The sequence below is a fragment of the Pseudophryne corroboree genome, chromosome 10 (assembly GCF_028390025.1).
Source record: "Pseudophryne corroboree isolate aPseCor3 chromosome 10, aPseCor3.hap2, whole genome shotgun sequence".
NCBI classification, from domain to species: Eukaryota; Metazoa; Chordata; class Amphibia; order Anura; family Myobatrachidae; genus Pseudophryne; species Pseudophryne corroboree.
In genome coordinates this window covers 80,975,252-80,996,845 of record NC_086453.1, presented here as the reverse complement: position 1 = coordinate 80,996,845, position 21,594 = coordinate 80,975,252, and the positions used below count along the sequence as shown (strand labels likewise).

At 41.6% G+C, this 21,594-nt stretch overlaps 1 protein-coding gene across 1 annotated transcript; it reads right to left on the bottom strand.

Annotated features, from left to right (window-relative positions):
- Nucleotides 1-3,394: 3,394 nt before the first annotated feature.
- Nucleotides 3,395-15,136, bottom strand: LOC134966070 (galactoside alpha-(1,2)-fucosyltransferase 2-like). Its single transcript, XM_063942535.1, has 2 exons — nt 14,997-15,136; nt 3,395-5,903 (listed from the first exon to the last, which is right to left on the bottom strand). The coding sequence occupies exons 1-2, from the start codon at nt 14,998-15,000 to the stop codon at nt 4,828-4,830; spliced, it is 1,080 nt and encodes a 359-aa protein (XP_063798605.1). The 5' UTR covers nt 15,001-15,136; the 3' UTR covers nt 3,395-4,827.
- Between the last annotated feature and the right edge of the window lie 6,458 nt (nt 15,137-21,594).

Below are 21,594 nucleotides of genomic sequence, written 5' to 3'. Positions count from 1 at the left end.
AAGTGGGTGCAGCCTATAACTTTTTTTCTAATAAAAAAGGGCTTTATTTTTTTTTTCTATAGCCCTTAAAAAAAAAAGAAAAAAGAAAACCTCAAACAAATTTCTTCTAAATGTAAAGGTGACTAACTATTGGACCTAATATGCATGTTGGTGATCATGAAATAGAGTCTAATAACTATTGCAAGTATATACGTAAATGTTTTAAGGCCTAATTAGAAATAAAGGTATTATATATATGACATTGTTGGGAAGAATTTTTCTTATGTATGAGAAAGGAAACCACCAGAAACCTTCAACGTATGCTAATAAATTGCCCAATTCAGAGATAGACGGAGTATCAGTAGCGGCTGCAGCTTTTGTCACAGCTGCTCCTGCATTTTAATGCCGTCGTCAGTGGCGTCCTATTGACATGCCCACCAGCCGCAGCGTGTATCCACCGATGTGAGCACAAATGAGCAACATCTATTGGACATCGGCTGCACCATTGACATTAGAGCAACCCTATGAACTCAAGATATGCTGCATCTTGAGTTCTTATGGGAAGTTTCATACATATAGGGGGAATGTAATAGGGTGTGAGAAGTGGGAAGTGAGAGATTTTGCAAGAGTTCTCCTGTTTTTTAAAGTCGCAATCATTTACATGGCAAGATCAACTTGATATTGCCATGAAAAATAACAGGAGAACTCTAACAAAATCTCGCACTTCCTGATTCTCACACCGTATTACATTCCCCCACAATGTGCCAATGGTAGTGTGATTTAGTTATTTGCACAATCTGTGGGTGAGATTTAAGGCCACATGTAAAAGGGTCCTAACGGACATGTCGACCTAATGGTATTGTCGACCTTCAGTGGTTGACCTAATGAGTGTCAACCTAAGTTGTGTCGACCTAACGACCATAACCCGTTTATTTGAGTCCCAGTTCTGGGTCACTTTTGGTTTCCAAGTGGAACCAAGTTGCTAATCAGGTCTGTTGTCAGTTCGGGACTCGGATTTAAAAAAAAAAAAAAAAAAAAAAAAAAAACACAAAAAAAACTGGGTGTGGATTGCATGTAAATAAATCCAAATTACATGATTTTCTTTTTTAAATTTATTTTTATCATGTTTTTGGAGCCTATCAATTCAGAAAAAAGTTGGCTATTAAAAACCCCATAAGTTTCAATGGGAGCTATTTAGCTGTGAAATTTGCCAAGTGCATTCTGGAGCTTGGTGAAATTAGCCAACGTCATTTTCAGACACCTTTAGGCGTTGTATCTTATAGGTCACACTCTGCAGAGATTACCAGGTGGAGGGATGTGCAGGTTCCCTCCCCGGCACTCCGCTCGCTGACCACGCATGCACAGAACCACACTGGGGTTCCGAAGAAGACGTGACAGCATTAGCAATTACTTCACTTTAACACATCGCAGGGAAGGGCTCCTATCGACTACCCTTCATCTTTTATTGTTCTAGACCCGATTTTTCGAATTAGTGCAATAAACATAATAATGAATATGCCCCTAATGTTGCAGATGCTGGACTTTTTTTTTTCACCCCCAAAGTTATTCTATGGTCTATATTGTGGTTAAGGAAGGAGGAAACAAAAAAAAAACCTGAGTTACTCCACCTGCTATCAGGCAATCTGAATAGCATTTCTATACTAACTTATCTGACTAGTATGAGCAATAGTTAATCCTCTAGTAATAGTGACATATCTATAAATGGGTGAAGTGTGTGTGTTACACACGGGCCCACAATACACACCCCGCAACCATTTTTTCAATCCATATCTCTCCAGAGTCCCATGTCACCGGCAGCAGCGCCATACAAGTCACTGGGAAAATAGCACAGTGGCCATTTTCCTGGTGTTTTGCGCAGAAGGAGAATCTCTAGGAAAATGGCCACACCACCATTTTCCCAGAGAAGTGTGCATACGCAGTAGACTCTGGTGATCCTAGTGCTCAGAGGAGGGGTCCCAGATGGAGTCTGCACACGGACCTCCTTCTCTCTTAATACGCCCTTGCCTAATATCATTTAAAGTAGACTTTTCCAGCAATGAAGCTGCATTAACGTTGAAAAAAAAGGGACATTACTAAATTACTGCCCAAAATCCAAGAATCGTATGAAGATCCATAAACCCATGACACACACACATGTACAAACACCAGTAAATGGTTACTTTAGACATTGTGCTTAGTTAGCATGACTCATTCATTTTAAACACTTACATGTATCCTTAAAACTATATAGGATTTTATTACCTTATGGTTTTTTACACAGATGGAACAAGGAAAGTGGAAGCCGATACCATTGTTCAGAAGAATGCAGCTTATCAATTCACTAGGCTACAAGCGCACCAGTGATGTCACCGATTCTCTGCAAAGTGATTGGCTGGATTGTCAAAATAGCTGCATCTACTGTGCATAGGCAACTCGTGCAATTATTTAAATAGTAGCGTTATAGAGGATTGGTGGTCAGTATTCACAGTAAGTGGCATACTTTGCAATAAACCCTCTCTCACACCACCAGCAGAATTGGACAGACATAAAATAAACCACTTTTTTTTTTTTAAATGTAATAATCCCATAATGAGCAAAACTCGGTGACCTTCTCTCAACAGCCTTAGGTCATTGAGCAACGACAAAAGAGTCATTCACTTAACAAACATTTTACTAGCCAACTATTCTCTGCTCTTAAAGAGTTTTAATAAACTATTAGCATGTTCTCACATTAACCCATTAAGTAGTATAAATTAATACATACATGTGAAATATATTACTAGAAAAGAAAAAAAAGAGGTGAAACTCCTTGGGGTTGTAATGAAGCAGTTTTGTATTAAAGCATGAGGAAAGGGGCCTGGAGGAGATGTACCAACCAATCAGCTCCTAACTGCCATTTTACAGGCAGTGTTTGAAAAATTACAGCTAGGAGCTGATTGGTTGGTACTTTATCTCTCTCCAAGGTTTGATACATCTTTTCTGCGCATCCTGAAATGAAGGTAACCATGCTTTAATACAGGACAGCTTCATTACAACCAAAAGGAGTTATGCATTTTCAAATGTCAAAGTTTTTGACATTTACAGTATCTTATTGGGAAGGCACCCTGCCATTTAGTTTTATATATCTAGTCCCAAACCACCTTCATGTCATGTTATATTAAATATTTTTTTTATTTGGTTATGAGTTTAGGTTGATTATAAGAAATATATACCTCGACTCCAGACCCTGTATCTACCTCCATTTTAACAAGAAATTAAGTATGGATAGGTGCATACTTGTGGAAACAAGGCAATAACATTGAGTCATTTGTTTTGTTTGTAAACATGTCTATTCTTTTCCTCCCTAATGCCCATCTTAAAAAAAAGATACAATACAAATTTTCTACAAATAAAAGCTGCAGCACTGAAAGAAAAAAAGTTATAAATTATAGATCTTAGATTTAGAATTTTTTTTTTTTTTAAGTTCTAGGTGAAGTTAACATAGAAAACATAAAACTGATTTCTGTTGTTAGGGTGCAAACTAGCCAGTCATAAAGAGTGAGATTGGGGTTTACAAGATTAATGAAAATTATGGTAGAAGATAACAAGGGGCACCCGTTGCCTCTACATTTCTGTTGCTGTATGATACAGGCTGCGAGCTTCCACAACTGTAAGTTTTATTGCACAATAAACCCTCTAACTGTCAACGATTGACAAGAGACATACACTCGGTGACTTCCTTCATTACAACAGAAATATATATATATATATATATATATATATATATATATACACACACACACACACACACACACACCGACTATTATGCACAAACAGAATACTAGTTGACCCTGCATTAATAACATTATACTAAACGTTTCTATAGAGAAACAATTACAGATTTACTAGCCAATAAAAGTCGGTGAACTGCAGTTTCTGCTGCATAATTATATGTATCCCGGCTTTGTAACAACAGCCTAATGAAGGAGATTTCACAGAAATCTCCAGCTAGAGGCAGGCTAACTACCGCTTCAGATCATAGACCCCCTTAATGTCAAAGGGGACGGCAGTCTGACCCCTATGTACAAAACTTTGGTTAACGCCATTTTCAGATGGCAACAACTGCTTTATGGCTTTGGAGGCATATCTGTAGGAGAAGGATCTTGTGATGCCTCTCCTGCAGCCTCGGTCTGGCTCCCAAATTTTACACTACTCACATGCGCAGTGTCAGATTCTCAGGAGGAGTTTTTCACAATTGCAAAAGTTTTCGACGACACCCAAGGGATGTAGCTCACAGGGAGAGCGATTAGCGCCAGAGTTGCCCTTGTGAGTTATATTTAATGTATAGTAGGGCTAATCATGTTGATTCTCTGCACTGCAATTCTTCCGAAGTCTTTGACGTAACCAAAGCAATAAATAGGAACAGTAATCTTCCTAAAATTATGTATATGTCTGTATTGTTTACTGGTCAACATGATATTGATTATGAATGATGCCAGTTTACAGTATACCATGGACCTATTCCACACCTATCCAAGTTCCACTAAACATATTGATTAAATGTATACATTTAATAATTTCTGTAGGATAAAAGGGCATTTAGTGCTTAAAATTTCCGCACACCAAATTTGTTTTGGTTTTCATTTCTTTACTATAAAACAGTTGGTAGTTAAAGGGTCCTTCAAGATGAGAGAAGTCATGAAAAAAATACAAAACTATGTAGTTATCTTTTAACAACTCACATGGCATTGCAATAAATACATGGTGGGCAATTATTTTACATTAAATTGTGAAGACTTTTTTTAAGAAAGTTCTTTACTAATATGGTCTTTGGCCTCATTAAAATTCATGGGACCCTTGAAGCATTCATCAAGGGTTTTGTTTATTCAGAAGTGGGGAGAGATCAGCTGGTATTCCGATCCATTCTGGCAGAAAAGCAGCTTCATATTTAAAAAGTCTAAGGAAAGGAGAATCTGGCAAAGTGTAGTTTGTTAGGTAGATGGTTTCACCTCCCACCAAGTATCCAACCCAAATACCAAATGTCCCTATGGTCATGATGGTGTGGTTACAATGTGCCAAGAGGGCAAAGTCACGCCCCGGGGAGCCTTCTTGGCCATCACCAGCAAAGTGAACATCTCCTAGTGAATTATTTATATTCTCTTTGCACCAATCCATGCCATTACTGGTCACTACAAATAGTGGGTTTTCATACTTATTTCGGAAGTAGTCCATGGCTTTCTGCAAGTATCCTTTGTCGGCGATTACTCCTTTCCATGTGTTTGGCATGACATGCACGTAGTCTCCTCTACGAACGTGAATACCTACAAAGGTGACATTTTTCCGGTCTCCTCTCACTTTGGCAAGATAGGCGTTAGACTCTTCTTTGATAAAGTCATGGAAGGTAAATTCTTGAAGAATCTCATCTTTTATGTGATGGTAAAAAGTGTATGAACAAGGATAACCACCCAAGCTAATATATTCTCCCTGAATGTTTCGGTATTCATCAGACATCCAATCGTGTAGCCCATATCGTCTCCATTTGATGCGATTAATGACATCCTGATGAAGCACAGGCAATCTAATTTTGAAGATCTTCGACAGCTGACTGTGCATTCCTGGCAAGATATAAGCTTGATGACCATTCATCTTTGCAAGGGCATACAGCGTTGCATATTCCCCCATTAAGTTACCTAAACGACCAATAGCGTTCACTGTCCACATACCAGTCAGCGGTTTTGATGTGCTTACAACAGGTGCTATATCCTTACCCTTATCGAGTGTTTCTTCTGATCTATTGCCTTTTATGTGCTTCCCAACTATGTCCATGAACATGTAAGCATCCAGTTTGGCATAGTAAACGTATGAGAATCTCGTAATAACAAGGACAAGGACAGAAGCTCCTAAGATCCAGAATAGACATCTGTTCATTTTCCCAACGGTCCCAGCTATGGAAAAATTAAGAAAAAGATAAAATAAATTAAGCAGTTACAAAAGGTCAATAAACTCCATGCTGCATATCTAGATTATTGTTTTATTTGGAAAATCTTTAGGGACTATATTTGTGAGTATTTTAAGAAATGTTGTGTTAGGTCATGTGTACAAAGTGTAGGAAAATTTAAAATGGACAACCCCAATGGTAAAAAGGGAATAATTGAAAGTCTCTTCCCCCTTTCAATGTTCCAGCCACATGGTAAGATTTATCATGATCAGCTGGGTGTCTCCGAAGCAACAGGTGTACCGGTTTAAAGAGAGAAACCCATGGTAGGATGTGAGCGTCATGTGACTGGCTAATGAACTACAGTACCCTTTGATGACCTGTTTATCCAGGTATGCCCTATTCCTCCACTATCTTTTTTAGCAATCTTGTAATGGATTTTTTCAGTTTCTTTTTACATCCAACAGATATTTCGTACAGTATGTCCACAATTTGTAATGGGTGTACCCTTTCCAACTATTGTACATGATAAAAGGAATATGTAATAATAATAATAATTAAAAAAAACCTCACACATATATATATATATATATATATATATATGAATGAGAGAGAGAGAGAGAGAGAGAGAGAGAGAGAGAGAGAGAGAGAGAGAGAGAGAAAGAGAGATAGATCACTTACTATCCTCAATACAATGTAGATAACTGAAAATATGCTATGCCAATTACAAGGAAGCAGTGCCTATACACAAGCTAACATAAAATGGGAAACATACTGCCAACAGTGTCTTCCCAACAACTTATTAAAGTGGTGGTCCACATGCCCTTTAGTAAAACTTACCTATATCACCTCAAAGCCAAAGTCTTACATCAGGAAATGGAGTAAATGGATAGGAGTAAAATGGAAAATGAATGAAATTGGAATGAGGGATGGAATTCTTAGAATTTCTGTTTTAAGTCAACTTGTCAGTCAACTTTTTTGATAATGTATTGTTAAGAAATACATACCGACATTGTTAGGGAGTTTATTTTCTTCTTACATAGAAACATAGACTTTAATGACATCCTGTTTGTCTGGAAAGGTTCAAGTGAGGAGCTAGACATCTTTTGCAACCACCTCAACTCCAATAAAAAGAATATAAAACTCACTTTTTGTTCTAGTAAAAATAGTGTTAACTTTTTGGATCTAACTATATATATATATATATATAATCAGAGAAATAAAGAGGCGGCACTCGGAGACTTGCAAATTCAGAGTGTATTCACAGCAAGTGACATCATTTGATGTCACTTGCTGTGAATACACTCTGAATTTGCAAGTCTCCGAGTGCCGCCTCTTTATTTCTCTGATTATACATACCGGAGGGGGACCTGCGGATGGGGAAGGCACAGGAGCAAGCCATATCCCGCTGTGGATTTAGTGAGTGCCGGGGTTAATGCACAAGTATATATATATATATATATATATATATATAAATGAATAGTATTCAAACTAAACCCACAGATTGAAATAGCTTTATACCATTTAATAGCCAACACCACCCTAATTGGTTAAAAGGCATTCCGAAAGGACAATTACTGAGACTCAAAAGGAATTGCAGTGAAGGGTTGCACTTTAAAAGGAACAAAGTAAGATTATGGAAAATAAGTTCATTAAAAAAGGTTGTACCAAAAATATCATTGAAAAAGCGAAGAAAGAAGTGGAAGAGATAGACAATACTGAATGGTAACAAGGGAAAAGCCACTAAAAAACAAGATATGGAATGTTCATTCATATCTGATTTTGGAATAGACTATAGACGCCATGAACAAATTATTAAAAAACAACATTGGCACCTTCGATTAAGGGAAGGGATATAATACCCCAAAAATCATCTTTTATTTATAAAAAAAGCCAATAATTTTAGAAACAATTTGGTTCGCAGTTCTTTACCACAGGAAAATGGGAATCCTATAAGGAGTAAAGGATTCCATCGATGTGGAACATGTGTGGTATACAGAGCAATTGTCTCAAAAACTTTAAAATATACCAGTTTTGAGGTAAATGGAATGACGTACCAAATTAAGGATTTCATTACGTGTCACACCACAAACGTTATATATTTGATAGAATGTTAGTGTGGCATACACTATATAGGGAAGACGAGTAGAGCTTTAAAAACTCGCATAGCAGAGCATACACGCAATATAAATAAAGGATTCATTAGTCACACTTTATCTGAACATTTTAAAATAAAACATAACTGCTCAACAAAGGATGTTACTAAATTTGTTGGAATACAACACATTAAATCTAATTGGAAAGATTGTGATATAGAGGGAAATTTGGCACGTGCCGAAATGCAGTGGATCTTCAGACTGGGTACCCAAACACCAGAATTACTTAACTCAGATTTTGAGTTAAAATGTTTTTTCTAAAAAAACTTTTCTTGTTTTAAATAAAGTTGACATTAAGATAATGGATCTAGAGGTCCTGCCTGATTCATATATACACTATATTCTCTTATCAGGATTCAGAATTTATACACAAATTTCATATATAAATTTTATACATAAATTCTTGCTAAGATTACGATACCCACATTTTTTAATAGATCCACTGTGATTTAGTTTTCTTTGATCTATTTATTTGTATTGTGACTTCCATTTGTGAATACAATGTTCCTCATTATGGGAACTGTCATCCATTTGTGTGTTACCCTTTAGTGCTCATATGAAAGATCACCAATGTTTTTATTGACCCACTATTGCTGTTTCACCTGATCTGCATATTTATTCCGTATATTAACGTGTTTTACTCTATTAATAATCTCACTTCCGGGATTGGTGGAACGCAAGTGGAACGTGTCCCTTATATATCTTTATTGTACATTTTACCTCATTTCTGTCCACGTCCAATTTCTGTCCCTACATTTCTAACTATAAGGTCATCTCATTTGCAAAGAAACCTTTACAAGTTCAGCATACCCGCTCTATGAAGTGAGTTTTGGTACGCTGAATTCCTTTGACGTGCATCTAGTCTCCTGAATACTACTCTAATTGAGAAAGATTTTATGTTGAAAGACATTACACAGTTTTATTTTCTGTTTTTTTTTCTTTTATTTCAATTGCCTCTGGAGAAAAACTTGGATTAGAAGAGGACTCATTTCCGCTGAACAAGTGATTTTGTTGGTTTGATTGTTATATGTGTTGCCTTCGATCTGTTGTCATGTTCCATATATTTAAGTTATATAATTTAATGGCAGATAAGAAACACTTGGCTCATCTAGTCTTCAATTTACACATGCACACACTTACACAGAGGTTAATTTTGTCAGGAACCAATAAACCTACCATTATATTTTTGGAATGTGGGAGGAAACCCACGCACGCATGGGGAGAATATACAAATTCCACACTGTTAGGGCCATTGTGGGAATTGAACCCATGACCTCAGATCTGAAAGGCAGTAATGCTAACCATTTCACCGTCCATACTGCCCTATACAGCAACATACTGTATATGCACAAAAGTAATTCTACACACAGAACCACAGTTGCATGTGTATGTAATAGCATGCCTCCTGATTTTGGATTGACAATTGTTTTAATGCAAATCAAGGTAAAATTAAATGTCAAACAGGATTTAATCCAACAGTGCCCCCAGTGGTCAACTTTTGCCCAACGACTTGTGTTGAAAAGTTTGGGCACATTTCACGTTAATAAAAAAACACAAGGGTAAAATGTGCCCTGCTCAAAAAGATTAATAATTATAAATAACATTGTATTTTGCACACTTTGTTCAAGATAAGGCCAACTCTGCAAGGGTAGTATAACCGCCAGCTTTACCCCAGGCGAAACAGTAGTATCTGTATATTCGAAATTGACACATCTTGCCACTTATCGCATACATAGAGCCATTTATTAATGCTGTATGCATGAATAAATGCAAATAAAAATGCAAGGGACAGCTCTTCCAATAAGAGTTGTTCTTTGCATTGTGAGGACTTCCGGGATTATGACCTGGGAGTACTACGCACGCTGCAGTGGGGTCAGAGAGGGATCCTTCGCAAGCCTCTCAGGGGGATTCTATGGCAAAAATTTCACAGGCTTCTATAGCCAACACCATCTATAGATGACGTTGCCTATCAGGTACAGTACAAGCGCTGCAAAATTTGGCTTTCCGGAGCTCGATACAGTACATATCGGGAATGTGACAAACCTCCAAAGCTGGTACATTATCATTAGTACATTTACCCTTAGTATATCCTGCCCTAAGTCACTTAGACTACTGGGCTCTTAGGGCAAGTATCCTCGTTGCAATGGAATTGGTATAAAAGTTGCACAACGCTTCAAGCACGAAGGATGGTGCGGCTCACTTATAGAATTTATTTTTACCCGGGGTAGCATCCAAGTCACACACAGCTGCAGCATGTAATGCCATCAACAGTGTTCAGGGCGCTCACGCATTGTACTTTGTCGCATTAGAGATGCAACTTATACCCTTTTCAGACATCAGACCTAGGAAATTGCCGGATCTAGCATGTTGGCAAATTCCCGGGTCTTAGCTCCATAACCTTTGTCGGTAGAAGGGTCACGAACCCGGGCTTGGTGCTCATTTACGTGCATTAACCAATGATATTGATGCATGTCTGAAAGGGGTCTAAGGCTGCCTACACAGTCTATTTTTCCTTGCGATGCCGATCCCGCGGGACCGCGCATCGGCATCGCAAGGACTATACACACGGTGCTATATGCACTATATTTTCTTACGATTTTGACTATATAGCAAAAATCGAAAGAAATTTTGCACCATGTGTACACACTTTAAGACACATTGGGGGTCATTCTGACCCGTTCGCTTGCTGCTTTTTAACACAGCAGAACGAACGGGTCCCTACTGCGCATGCACCAGCGTCGTAGTGAGCCGGCGCTTGCCAGACGGCCGAAGTCCGTAGCAGGGATGCAATTGCCTCTGCCTGACTGACAGGCAGAGGCGATCGCTGGGTGGGATGGGGCGGAACGGCGGCGCTTGCCCGCCGTTTTGTGGGTGCAGTCCAGCCAACGCAGGCGTAGCCGGACTGAACTGGGGATGGGCCGCAGCGGCTGCGCGATGTAACACGCAGCCCCTTCGGGCCGGGGAGCAATGAGTAGCTCCCGGCCAGCACGCTAAAGTTGCGCTGGCCGGGAGCTACTCTTGAAGTGCAAAGGCATCGCCGCTGTGCGATGCCTTTGCACTTCTGCAGGGGGGGGGGGCGGCGGACTGATATGCGGGGTGGACTAGCCCTGTGCTGGGCGTCCCCCCGCATGTCAGGGAAGATGATCGTAGCTGTGCTAAATTTAGCACAGCTACGATCAACTGGGAATGACCCCCCTTCAGTACAAAACTGGTTCAGAGTTAGTTGCATTATATGGGACTTCTTGGTGAGATTTGATGATAGGTGTACGTGGATACATCTGTATCATATACATGAGACGGGGTCTGAAAAATATAGTTATTAATAAATACTGACGTCTCAATACAATGAATACAGATGTTAATAAAAAAAAAATACTTAAGTTCAAGAAACATAGGAATCTGTTCTCTTCCCCTTTAAAAACTATTTAACAATAAAAAAAACCCCCTAAGGCACAGACTTAACTGGTACTGGCGGCTTAGATCCGATGGACGCTCGGAACAACCACAGGGATGCTCTGAAGTTCGATGGTGCGCCTGGTACGCAATCAGCAGATTAGAGATGTAGCTGGGTGGCGTCTCTGTACAGATTCTTGTGAATGCGACATTTGCACATTTTCACAGTGCCACTGCATTATTTATTAACTGTCTCTTATATAGCGCAGGATATTCCGTTGCGCTTTACAATTAGATAAAAGATGCACTTGCAAAAATGCATTTTTCAAACAAAGCCTGTAAAATGGCAGAAACTGATTGGCTGGTACTTTATCTCTGTACACTATCTCTCTCCAAAGTATGATTCCCCCCCCCCCCCCCCCCCCCTTCCAATGTTTGTATAATGCCACAGCACAACTAGAAGGATCGAGGCTCTACAGCAATGTGATGGACCCACTTCATCTTAAAACCGTAGCTGCCACAATCTCCATCTCCATTCAATATCCACAAGGACAGAGAGCTACAGTACTTGCAAAAGTAAGAACTTGTTACAGGAGTCTAAGATTTTATATATATTAGCATCTTTATATTATCATTGTTACCCACAACACTACCTTGCTGCAGTCACTGTCTGTACCAAGGCACATTTTCCCCTCTGGAACACTGCCATCTACTGTATACTGCCAAGCCCCACAGCAGCTGCAGGATCTCCTATAGCTGTAGTCACACCCTCCCCTTGCATAATACACCAGCAAGGAGGATCAGGTATAGTGATGTTCTGTCTTGAAAGTAAATAACTCACATAACAAAACAGTACTTACTAAGCAAAGCAGGGAACAAGCATATGATTTCTAGAATTGATATTGAACCGCTGCCTTCCAACAAAATACTAATGTGCTATGTATATACAAATACATTAAATGTACTACAGTACATACAGTATACATATATACAAACAGTACATACAGTACAGTATTGCTTTAGGGGAGGAAAAAGAAAACAAACAAACAAAAAAAAATCACCCTGCACATACAGTAATTGGGGATTGTAAAGCGCTAAAATGCAACAATTTATCTACATACTGTACTTGCAGAAGTGTGGTCACACTATCATTTAGATATTCCCTTTCCACCATTCGCGGTGAGTTCTTTTTCTGTAAATGTTTACGTATTACATACACTGACATAATACGGTGAGTGTTACACAGAGCCGGCCCTAACCAATATGATGCCCTAGGCAAGATTTTGGCTGGTGCCCCCTAGCACAACCGCTGGTTCCGCCTCTGACCTTGCATCTCTTTACCAGCACCATCACCCCTCACCCATAGCAGTCCTTATTTTGGTGTTTGTACCACCTATATTTTAAATAGGAACAGTTCGCACATTTGGCGCACAGCCCAAAAAGGGGTGTATTTTTGCTGCCAAGGGGCATGGCCACACAGTGGTAACCCCAATTCCATTTACGCCACACAGTACGGCAACTTTATTCACATTTGATCATGCGATAGTGTCCATAATTCATATTACATCCCACAGTAGTATCACTTTACCTTATAAACGTTACTCCTCACAGTAGAGCCCCTTATTCACATTACATCACACTGAATTGCTCCTTATTCACATTACACCACACCCTATTGCTCTTTATTCACATTAGACGACACAGTAGTGCCCTTTCTATATGCAACGCCACATAGTAGAGCACCTTATACACATAATGCCACACATTAGAAATGCATTTATACACAATTCCACACAGTAATGCCCCTTACACATATGAGACACATTAATGTCCTTATAAACATAATGCACCTTACACATTATGACAACCTTTATTAATGCCCTTTTACACATAATGTTCCTTACACATATGCCACACATTATTAATGCCCTTATACACATGACACACATAGTGCCCCCTACACATTTGCTGCACATTATTAGTGCCCCTATACACATAATGACACACATACAGTACTACCCTGTTACACATATGCCGCACATTATTAATGCCCTTATACACATAATGCCCTTTACAGATATGTTGCACATTATTAATGCATTTTTACATGACACACATAATGCTCCTTACACATATTCCGAACACTACTGCACAACCAACCCACTAACATGCACACAGCACTCACACTGCCACTAACACTGTGACCTCTGCCTCTGCTTGGATACAGATTTGTCCTCATAAATCTTGCCTCAATGCTAACGTCGGGCACCTTTTTTGTGATGAAAATGCATCTTATTTGCATTGCTATGTGGCTAGGATGCACAAGCAGCTTCTGCTGATTAAAATGATATGCAGCATGCCTATATACTGTGTGAGACTGTGGCTGTATCTGCATATGAAATGGTACACACAGAATATAGGCATGCCACATATCACTTTAATCAGCAGAAGCTGCTGATGCCCCTAGGCATATCAAATGCCCTAGGCAATTGCCTAGTTTGCCTATGCCTATGGCCGGCTCTGGTGTTACACATCCATTCATTGGGCTAGCATGTGATCTTTACAATACAAACTGGTCTTGCAATGTAGGAGTCAAACAATCGTCCCTGACATACTATCTATCTATATAATAGCATAATATAGCACATGAAACCTGAGGAGTTGCATTGGAGATAATTCGCAGTGTATGTACCCCACAGGCACCGCCACTATAGACAGAGAGAAGCCGCAGCCGTGGACTAAAGTGGGTGTTGGGGTGGATACAGACACACAGCAAGTAAACTAAAGCAGAAATAACAAAACCCCATGCTATGGATTATTTCCCTTACAAACAAAGCACACATGATCTATATGCTGTAACAGAACTGTAATAGCAATTATGGTAATATAGAGTAACATTACGTTTCTTAAATATATCAGAATATTAGTTCCACAACAGCGTACGGACACACTGTAATTCAGTTTTGTTTATGGCATCAAATAAAAGTGCCCATTACCATACTATCCCTGTCAAAGTGAGACACTCATGAATTACACAGGTTCTGTGGCTGGCTGACTTCAAGCCTGTATTTCATCTGGTTGTTATCAGCCACAGAACCTGTCTAATCCAGTGTCCAGGTTTAAAGGGATAGTATAGTATAGTGATATATATATATATATATATATATATATATGTATATATATATATATATATATATCCCTGCTGTCAAATTTATTTCCCCTAGTGCCGAGTATGCTGGAATAATTTTATTCTGACCTTCCCTATTACCCGTGCAGTCAAGTATGCTGGTTTTTCAACACTTGTACAAAAAAAAAAAAAAAGCATTACAGAGTATACTAAAATACAGAAATAGCATTAGTCCTTTCTCATATATAAAACTGAGATTTGGCCTAAATCTGTGTATAGGCTACAAAAGGACTACATCAGTCATGACTTTAGCCTTAAAGCTGTGCCTTTACACATAGGGAACCTTCCTGTGAAGCAACGCAGTCACTAATAGAAAAGGGCAAAGTTAGGAATAAAGCCAGTCAGGTCATATAAGCATATTACTAACCCATGAGTGCAGGTGGCGTCTGTCTTCTAAGATGTAACTTGTTTCCTCTGCACCACCTGAAAGAGTGCTGCACCTGCAACCACAATCACCTGTCACTTGCTGATTCCAGGTAAGGGGCGTGAATGGAGTAATCACATGCAGCCTGACCTAGGAGATGCAGTCACTTTGGGTGTGGTGAGTATAGTATTTCCTGCTTCATTCCCATGATTAAGAAAAATGAAGTACAGGGATATTTACTTTAAATATGTCTCTCTTTGTGTCTCCTGATAAGAGATAGAAGTACGATAGCCTACTGTACACTATTCATGAAGCAGTGAACAGTGTGGAGAAGTGAGCCAGTGGAGAAGTTGCCCATGGCAACCAATCAGCTGCTACGTATAATTTTATAGAATGCACTTTATAAATGTTACCTCAACACTGATTGGTTACCATAGGCAACTTCTCCACTGGCTCACTTTTCCACTACTAGATCTGTTGGCTAATAAGGACCTATATTGTGTATAACAGCTCTCAAGGCATATTTCATGTAGTAAACTTAGGGTGTGTACACACGGTGAGATATTTTCTTTCGATTTTGACTATATAGTCAAAATCGCAAGAAAAGTTAGTGCAGATCGCAAGGTGAAAGTCATCCCGATGCGCGGTCCCACCAGGTCGTCATCGCAAGAAAAGATAGACTGTGCAGGCAAGTCAATCCATGCTAGATCGGTGTACTATCTAGTTCATCTCACATGTTAATGACATCTCACATAAGCCAAAATCTCACATAAGCCAAAATCGTAAGCACACATAGTACAGATCTCAAGAAAAGTTAGTCAAAATCTGTGCTATCTGGGCTCCAGGGAGTTCAAGGGAAATCGCAAGTAAAAATCGGCATAGCAAGGATCTCACCGTGTGTACACACCCTTAGGCTAGTGTCAGACGGGCAAATCTGTATGTTCTGTTTTGAGCAATGCATTCAATTGCTCCCACACGCTCCCACAGTGGCAGAACTTGTGATTGGTGGGCCCAGGTGCAACAATATAATTTGGGCCCCCCTTCCTTCACCCCAACCCAAGTTTAGAATATGCCACATGGCAGCGGGTGACAGAGAGAGGCAGAGGATGACAGAGTAAAGCAGGGGGATGCAGATGGTGGCAACGGAAGGCAAGGAGAGGCAGAGGGTGACTGCGGAATGCAGGCGGAGGCAGAGGGTGATGGGGATGTAGGGGGTTGCAGGGAGAGACAGTGGGTGACACAGGTACAAGTACAATGTCCTGTGTGGTGTGGAGAATATGGGCATACCTCCCAACATGACCCTCTCCAGGAGGGACACAATGCTCTGCTCCTGGACTTTTCTCTTAATTTATGATCGCCATCACCTGTGCTGAAACACCTTTCTTATCCATTAACCTGTTCAACACAGGTGCCAGCAAATCATAGATTAATAGAAAAGTCCAGAAGCAGAGCATTGTGTCCCTCCTGGAGAGGGTCATGTTGGGAGGTATGTATGGGGTATGTACCTTTGGTGGGGGCAGAAACACAGCAGCCTCTGCTCTGTCCATGACAGAGGCCCCCGCCCCTTGTGCTTTCATCAGTTTGGCACTAGAGATGAGCGGGTTCGGTTCCTCGGAATCCGAACCCCCCCGAACTTCAGCCTTTTTACATGGGTCCGAGGCAGACTCGGATCTTCCCGCCTTGCTCGGTTAACCCGAGCGCGCCCGAACGTCATCATCCCGCTGTCGGATTCTCGCGAGGCTCGTATTCTATCGCGAGACTCGGATTCTATATAAGGAGCCGCGCGTCGCCGCCATTTTCAGTGCCACGTGCATTGAGATTGATAGGGAGAGGACGTGGCTGGCGTCCTCTCCGTTTAGATAGAGAGTGAGACACTTGATTTACTAGTAATTTAATTTTAGTAATTTTGGGGAGCATTAGGACTGGAGTACTCAGAGAGTGCAGAGTTTTGCTGATAGTTATACTAGTGACCACCAGTTTTATTTATTATTTAAAATCCGTTCTCTGCCTGAAAAAAAACGATACACAGTCACATACCATATCTGTGCTCAGCCTCAGTGTGCTGCATGATTGATAATATCATCTATGTATATCTGACTGTGCTGAGTGCTCACTGCTCACACAGCTTAATTGTGGGGGAGACTGGGGAGCAGTTATAGCAGGAGTACATAACAGTGCACACTTTTGCTGCCAGTGTGACTGACCAGTGACCACCAGTATATTGTCTGCCTGAAAAAGTTAAACACTCGTGTGGTGTTTTTTTATTTTATTCTATAAACGCATTCTGCTTACAGACAGTGTCCAGCAGGTCCGTCATTCATTATATTATAATATATACCTGCAGTAGTGATATATATATTTTTTTTATATCATTATCATCCAGTCTATACTAGCAGACGCAGTACGGTAGTCCACGGCTGTAGCTACCTCTGTGTCGGCAGTGCTCGTCCATAATTGTATACCTACCTGTGGTGGGTTTTTTTTTTTCTATCTTCTTCATACTAGTAGTTTAGGAGTCTGCTGACAGTGTCCAGCAGGTCCGTCATTATATAATATATACCTGTCCTGCAGTAGTGATATATATATATATTTTTTATATCATTATCATCCAGTCTATACTAGCAGACGCAGTACGGTAGTCCACGGCTGTAGCTACCTCTGTGTCGGCAGTGCTCGTCCATAATTGTATACCTACCTGTGGTGGTTTTTTTTTTTTCTATCTTCTTCATACTAGTAGTTTAGGAGTCTGCTGACAGTGTCCAGCAGGTCCGTCATTATATAATATATACCTGTCCTGCAGTAGTGATATATATATATATATTTTTTATATCATTATCATCCAGTCTATACTAGCAGACGCAGTACGGTAGTCCACGGCTGTAGCTACCTCTGTGTCGGCAGTCACTCGTCATCCATAAGTATACTAGTATCCATCCATCTCCATTGTTTACCTGAGGTGCCTTTTAGTTGTGCCTATTAAAATATGGAGAACAAAAATGTTGAGGTTCCAAAAATAGGGAAAGATCAAGATCGACTTCCACCTCGTGCTGAAGCTGCTGCCACTAGTCATGGCCGAGACGATGAAATGCCATCAACGTCGTCTGCCAAGGCCGATGCCCAATGTCATAGTACAGAGCATGTAAAATCCAAAACACCAAATATCAGTAAAAAAAGGACTCAAAAATCTAAAATAAAATCGTCGGAGGAGAAGCGTAAACTTGCCAATATGCCATTTACCACACGGAGTGGCAAGGAACGGCTGAAGCCCTGGCCTATGTTCATGGCTAGTGGTTCAGCTTCACATGAGGATGGAAGCACTCAGCCTCTCGCTAGAAAAATGAAAAGACTTAAGCTGGCAAAAGCACAGCAAAGAACTGTGCGTTCTTCGAAATCACAAATCCACAAGGAGAGTCCAATTGTGTCGGTTGCGATGCCTGACCTTCCCAACACTGGACGTGAAGAGCATGCGCCTTCCACCATTTGCACGCCCCCTGCAAGTGCTGGAAGGAGCACCCGCAGTCCAGTTCCTGATAGTCAGATTGAAGATGTCAGTGTTGAAGTACACCAGGATGAGGAGGATATGGGTGTTGTTGGCACTGGGGAGGAAATTGACCAGGAGGATTCTGATGGTGAGGTGGTTTGTTTAAGTCAGGCACCCGGGGAGACACCTGTTGTCCGTGGGAGGAATATGGCCATTGACATGCCAGGTGAAAATACCAAAAAAATCAGCTCTTCGGTGTGGAAGTATTTCAACAGAAATGCGGACAACATTTGTCAAGCCGTGTGTTGCCTTTGTCAAGCTGTAATAAGTAGGGGTAAGGACGTTAACCACCTCGGAACATCCTCCCTTATACGTCACCTGCAGCGCATTCATCATAAGTCAGTGACAAGTTCAAAAACTTTGGGCGACAGCGGAAGCAGTCCACTGACCAGTAAATCCCTTCCTTTTGTAACCAAGCTCACGCAAACCACCCCACCAACTCCCTCAGTGTCAATTTCCTCCTTCCCCAGGAATGCCAATAGTCCTGCAGGCCATGTCACTGGCAATTCTGACGAGTCCTCTCCTGCCTGGGATTCCTCCGATGCATCCTTGCGTGTAACGCCTACTGCTGCTGGCGCTGCTGTTGTTGCTGCTGGGAGTCGATGGTCATCCCAGAGGGGAAGTCGTAAGACCACTTTTACTACTTCCACCAAGCAATTGACTGTCCAACAGGCCTTTGCGAGGAAGATGAAATATCACAGCAGTCATCCTGCTGCAAAGCGGATAACTGAGGCCTTGGCATCCTGGGCGGTGAGAAACGTGGTTCCGGTATCCATCATTACTGCAGAGCCAACTATAGACTTGTTTGAGGTACTGTGTCCCCGGTACCAAATACCATCTAGGTTCCATTTCTCTAGGCAGGCAATACCGAAAATGTACACAGACCTCAGAAAAAGACTCACCAGTGTCCTAAAAAATGCAGTTGTACCCAATGTCCACTTAACCACGGACATATGGACAAGTGGAGCAGGGCAGACTCAGGACTATATGACTGGGACAGCCCACTGGGTAGATGTATGGACTCCCGCCGCAAGAACAGCAGCGGCGGCACCAGTAGCAGCATCTCGCAAACGCCAACTCTTTCCTAGGCAGGCTACGCTTTGTATCACCGCTTTCCAGAATACGCACACAGCTAAAAACCTCTTACGGCAACTGAGGAAGATCATCGCAGAATGGCTTACCCCAGTTGGACTCTCCTGTGGATTTGTGGCATCGGACAACGCCAGCAATATTGTGTGTGCATTAAATATGGGCAAATTCCAGCACGTCCCATGTTTTGCACATACCTTGAATTTGGTGGTGCAGAATTATTTAAAAAACGAGAGGGGCGTGCAAGAGTTGCTGTCGGTGGCCAGAAGAATTGCGGCACACTTTCGGCGTACAGGCACCACGTACAGAAGACTGGAGCACCACCAAAAACGCCTGAACCTGCCCTGCCATCATCTGAAGCAAGAAGTGGTAACGAGGTGGAATTCAACCCTCTATATGCTTCAGAGGTTGGAGGAGCAGCAAACGGCTATTCAAGCCTATACAACTGAGCACGATATAGGAGGTGGAATGCACCTGTCTCAAGCGCAGTGGAGAATGATTTCAACGTTGTGCAAGGTTCTGCAACCTTTTGAACTTGCCACACGTGAAGTCAGTTCAGACACTGCAAGCCTGAGTCAGGTCATTCCCCTCATCAGGCTTTTGCAGAAGAAGCTGGAGACATTGAAGGAGGAGCTAACACAGAGCGATTCCGCTAGGCATGTGGGACTTGTGGATGGAGCCCTTAATTCGCTTAACAAGGATTCACGGGTGGTCAATCTGTTGAAATCAGAGCACTACATTTTGGCCACCGTGCTCGATCCTAGATTTAAAACCTACCTTGGATCTCTCTTTCCGGCAGACACAAGTCTGCAGGGGTTCAAAGAACTGCTGGTGAGAAAATTGTCAAGTCAAGCGGAACGCGACCTGTCAACATCTCCTCCTTCACATTCTCCCGCAACTGGGGGTGCGAGGAAAAGGCTCAGAATTCCGAGCCCACCCGCTGGCGGTGATGCAGGGCAGTCTGGAGCGACTGCTGATGCTGACATCTGGTCCGGACTGAAGGACCTCACAACGATTACGGACATGTCGTCTACTGTCACTGCATATGATTCTCTCCCCATTGAAAGAATGGTGGAGGATTATATGAGTGACCGCATCCAAGTAGGCACGTCAGACAGTCCGTACTTATACTGGCAGGAAAAAGAGGAAATTTGGAGGCCCTTGCACAAACTGGCTTTATTCTACCTAAGTTGCCCTCCCACAAGTGTGTACTCCGAAAGAGTGTTTAGTGCCGCCGCTCACCTTGTCAGCAATCGGCGTACGAGGTTACATCCAGAAAATGTGGAGAAGATGATGTTCATTAAAATGAATTATAATCAATTCCTCCGTGGAGACATTGACCAGCAGCAATTGCCTCCACAAAGTACACAGGGAGCTGAGATGGTGGATTCCAGTGGGGACGAATTGATAATCTGTGAGGAGGGGGATGTACACGGTGATATATCGGAGGATGATGATGAGGTGGACATCTTGCCTCTGTAGAGCCAGTTTGTGCAAGGAGAGATTAATTGCTTCTTTTTTGGTGGGGGTCCAAACCAACCCGTCATTTCAGTCACAGTCGTGTGGCAGACCCTGTCACTGAAATGATGGGTTGGTTAAAGTGTGCATGTCCTGTTTATACAACATAAGGGTGGGTGGGAGGGCCCAAGGACAATTCCATCTTGCACCTCTTTTTTCTTTCATTTTTCTTTGCGTCATGTGCTGTTTGGGGAGTGTTTTTTGGAAGGGCCAGCCTGCGTGACACTGCAGTGCCACTCCTAGATGGGCCAGGTGTTTGTGTCGGCCACTAGGGTCGCTTAGCTTACTCACACAGCTACCTCATTGCACCTCTTTTTTTCTTTGCGTCATGTGCTGTTTGGGGAGTATTTTTTGGAAGGGCCATCCTGCCTGACACTGCAGTGCCACTCCTAGATGGGCCAGGTGTTTGTGTCGGCCACTTGGGTAGCTGAGCTTAGTCGTCCAGCGACTTCG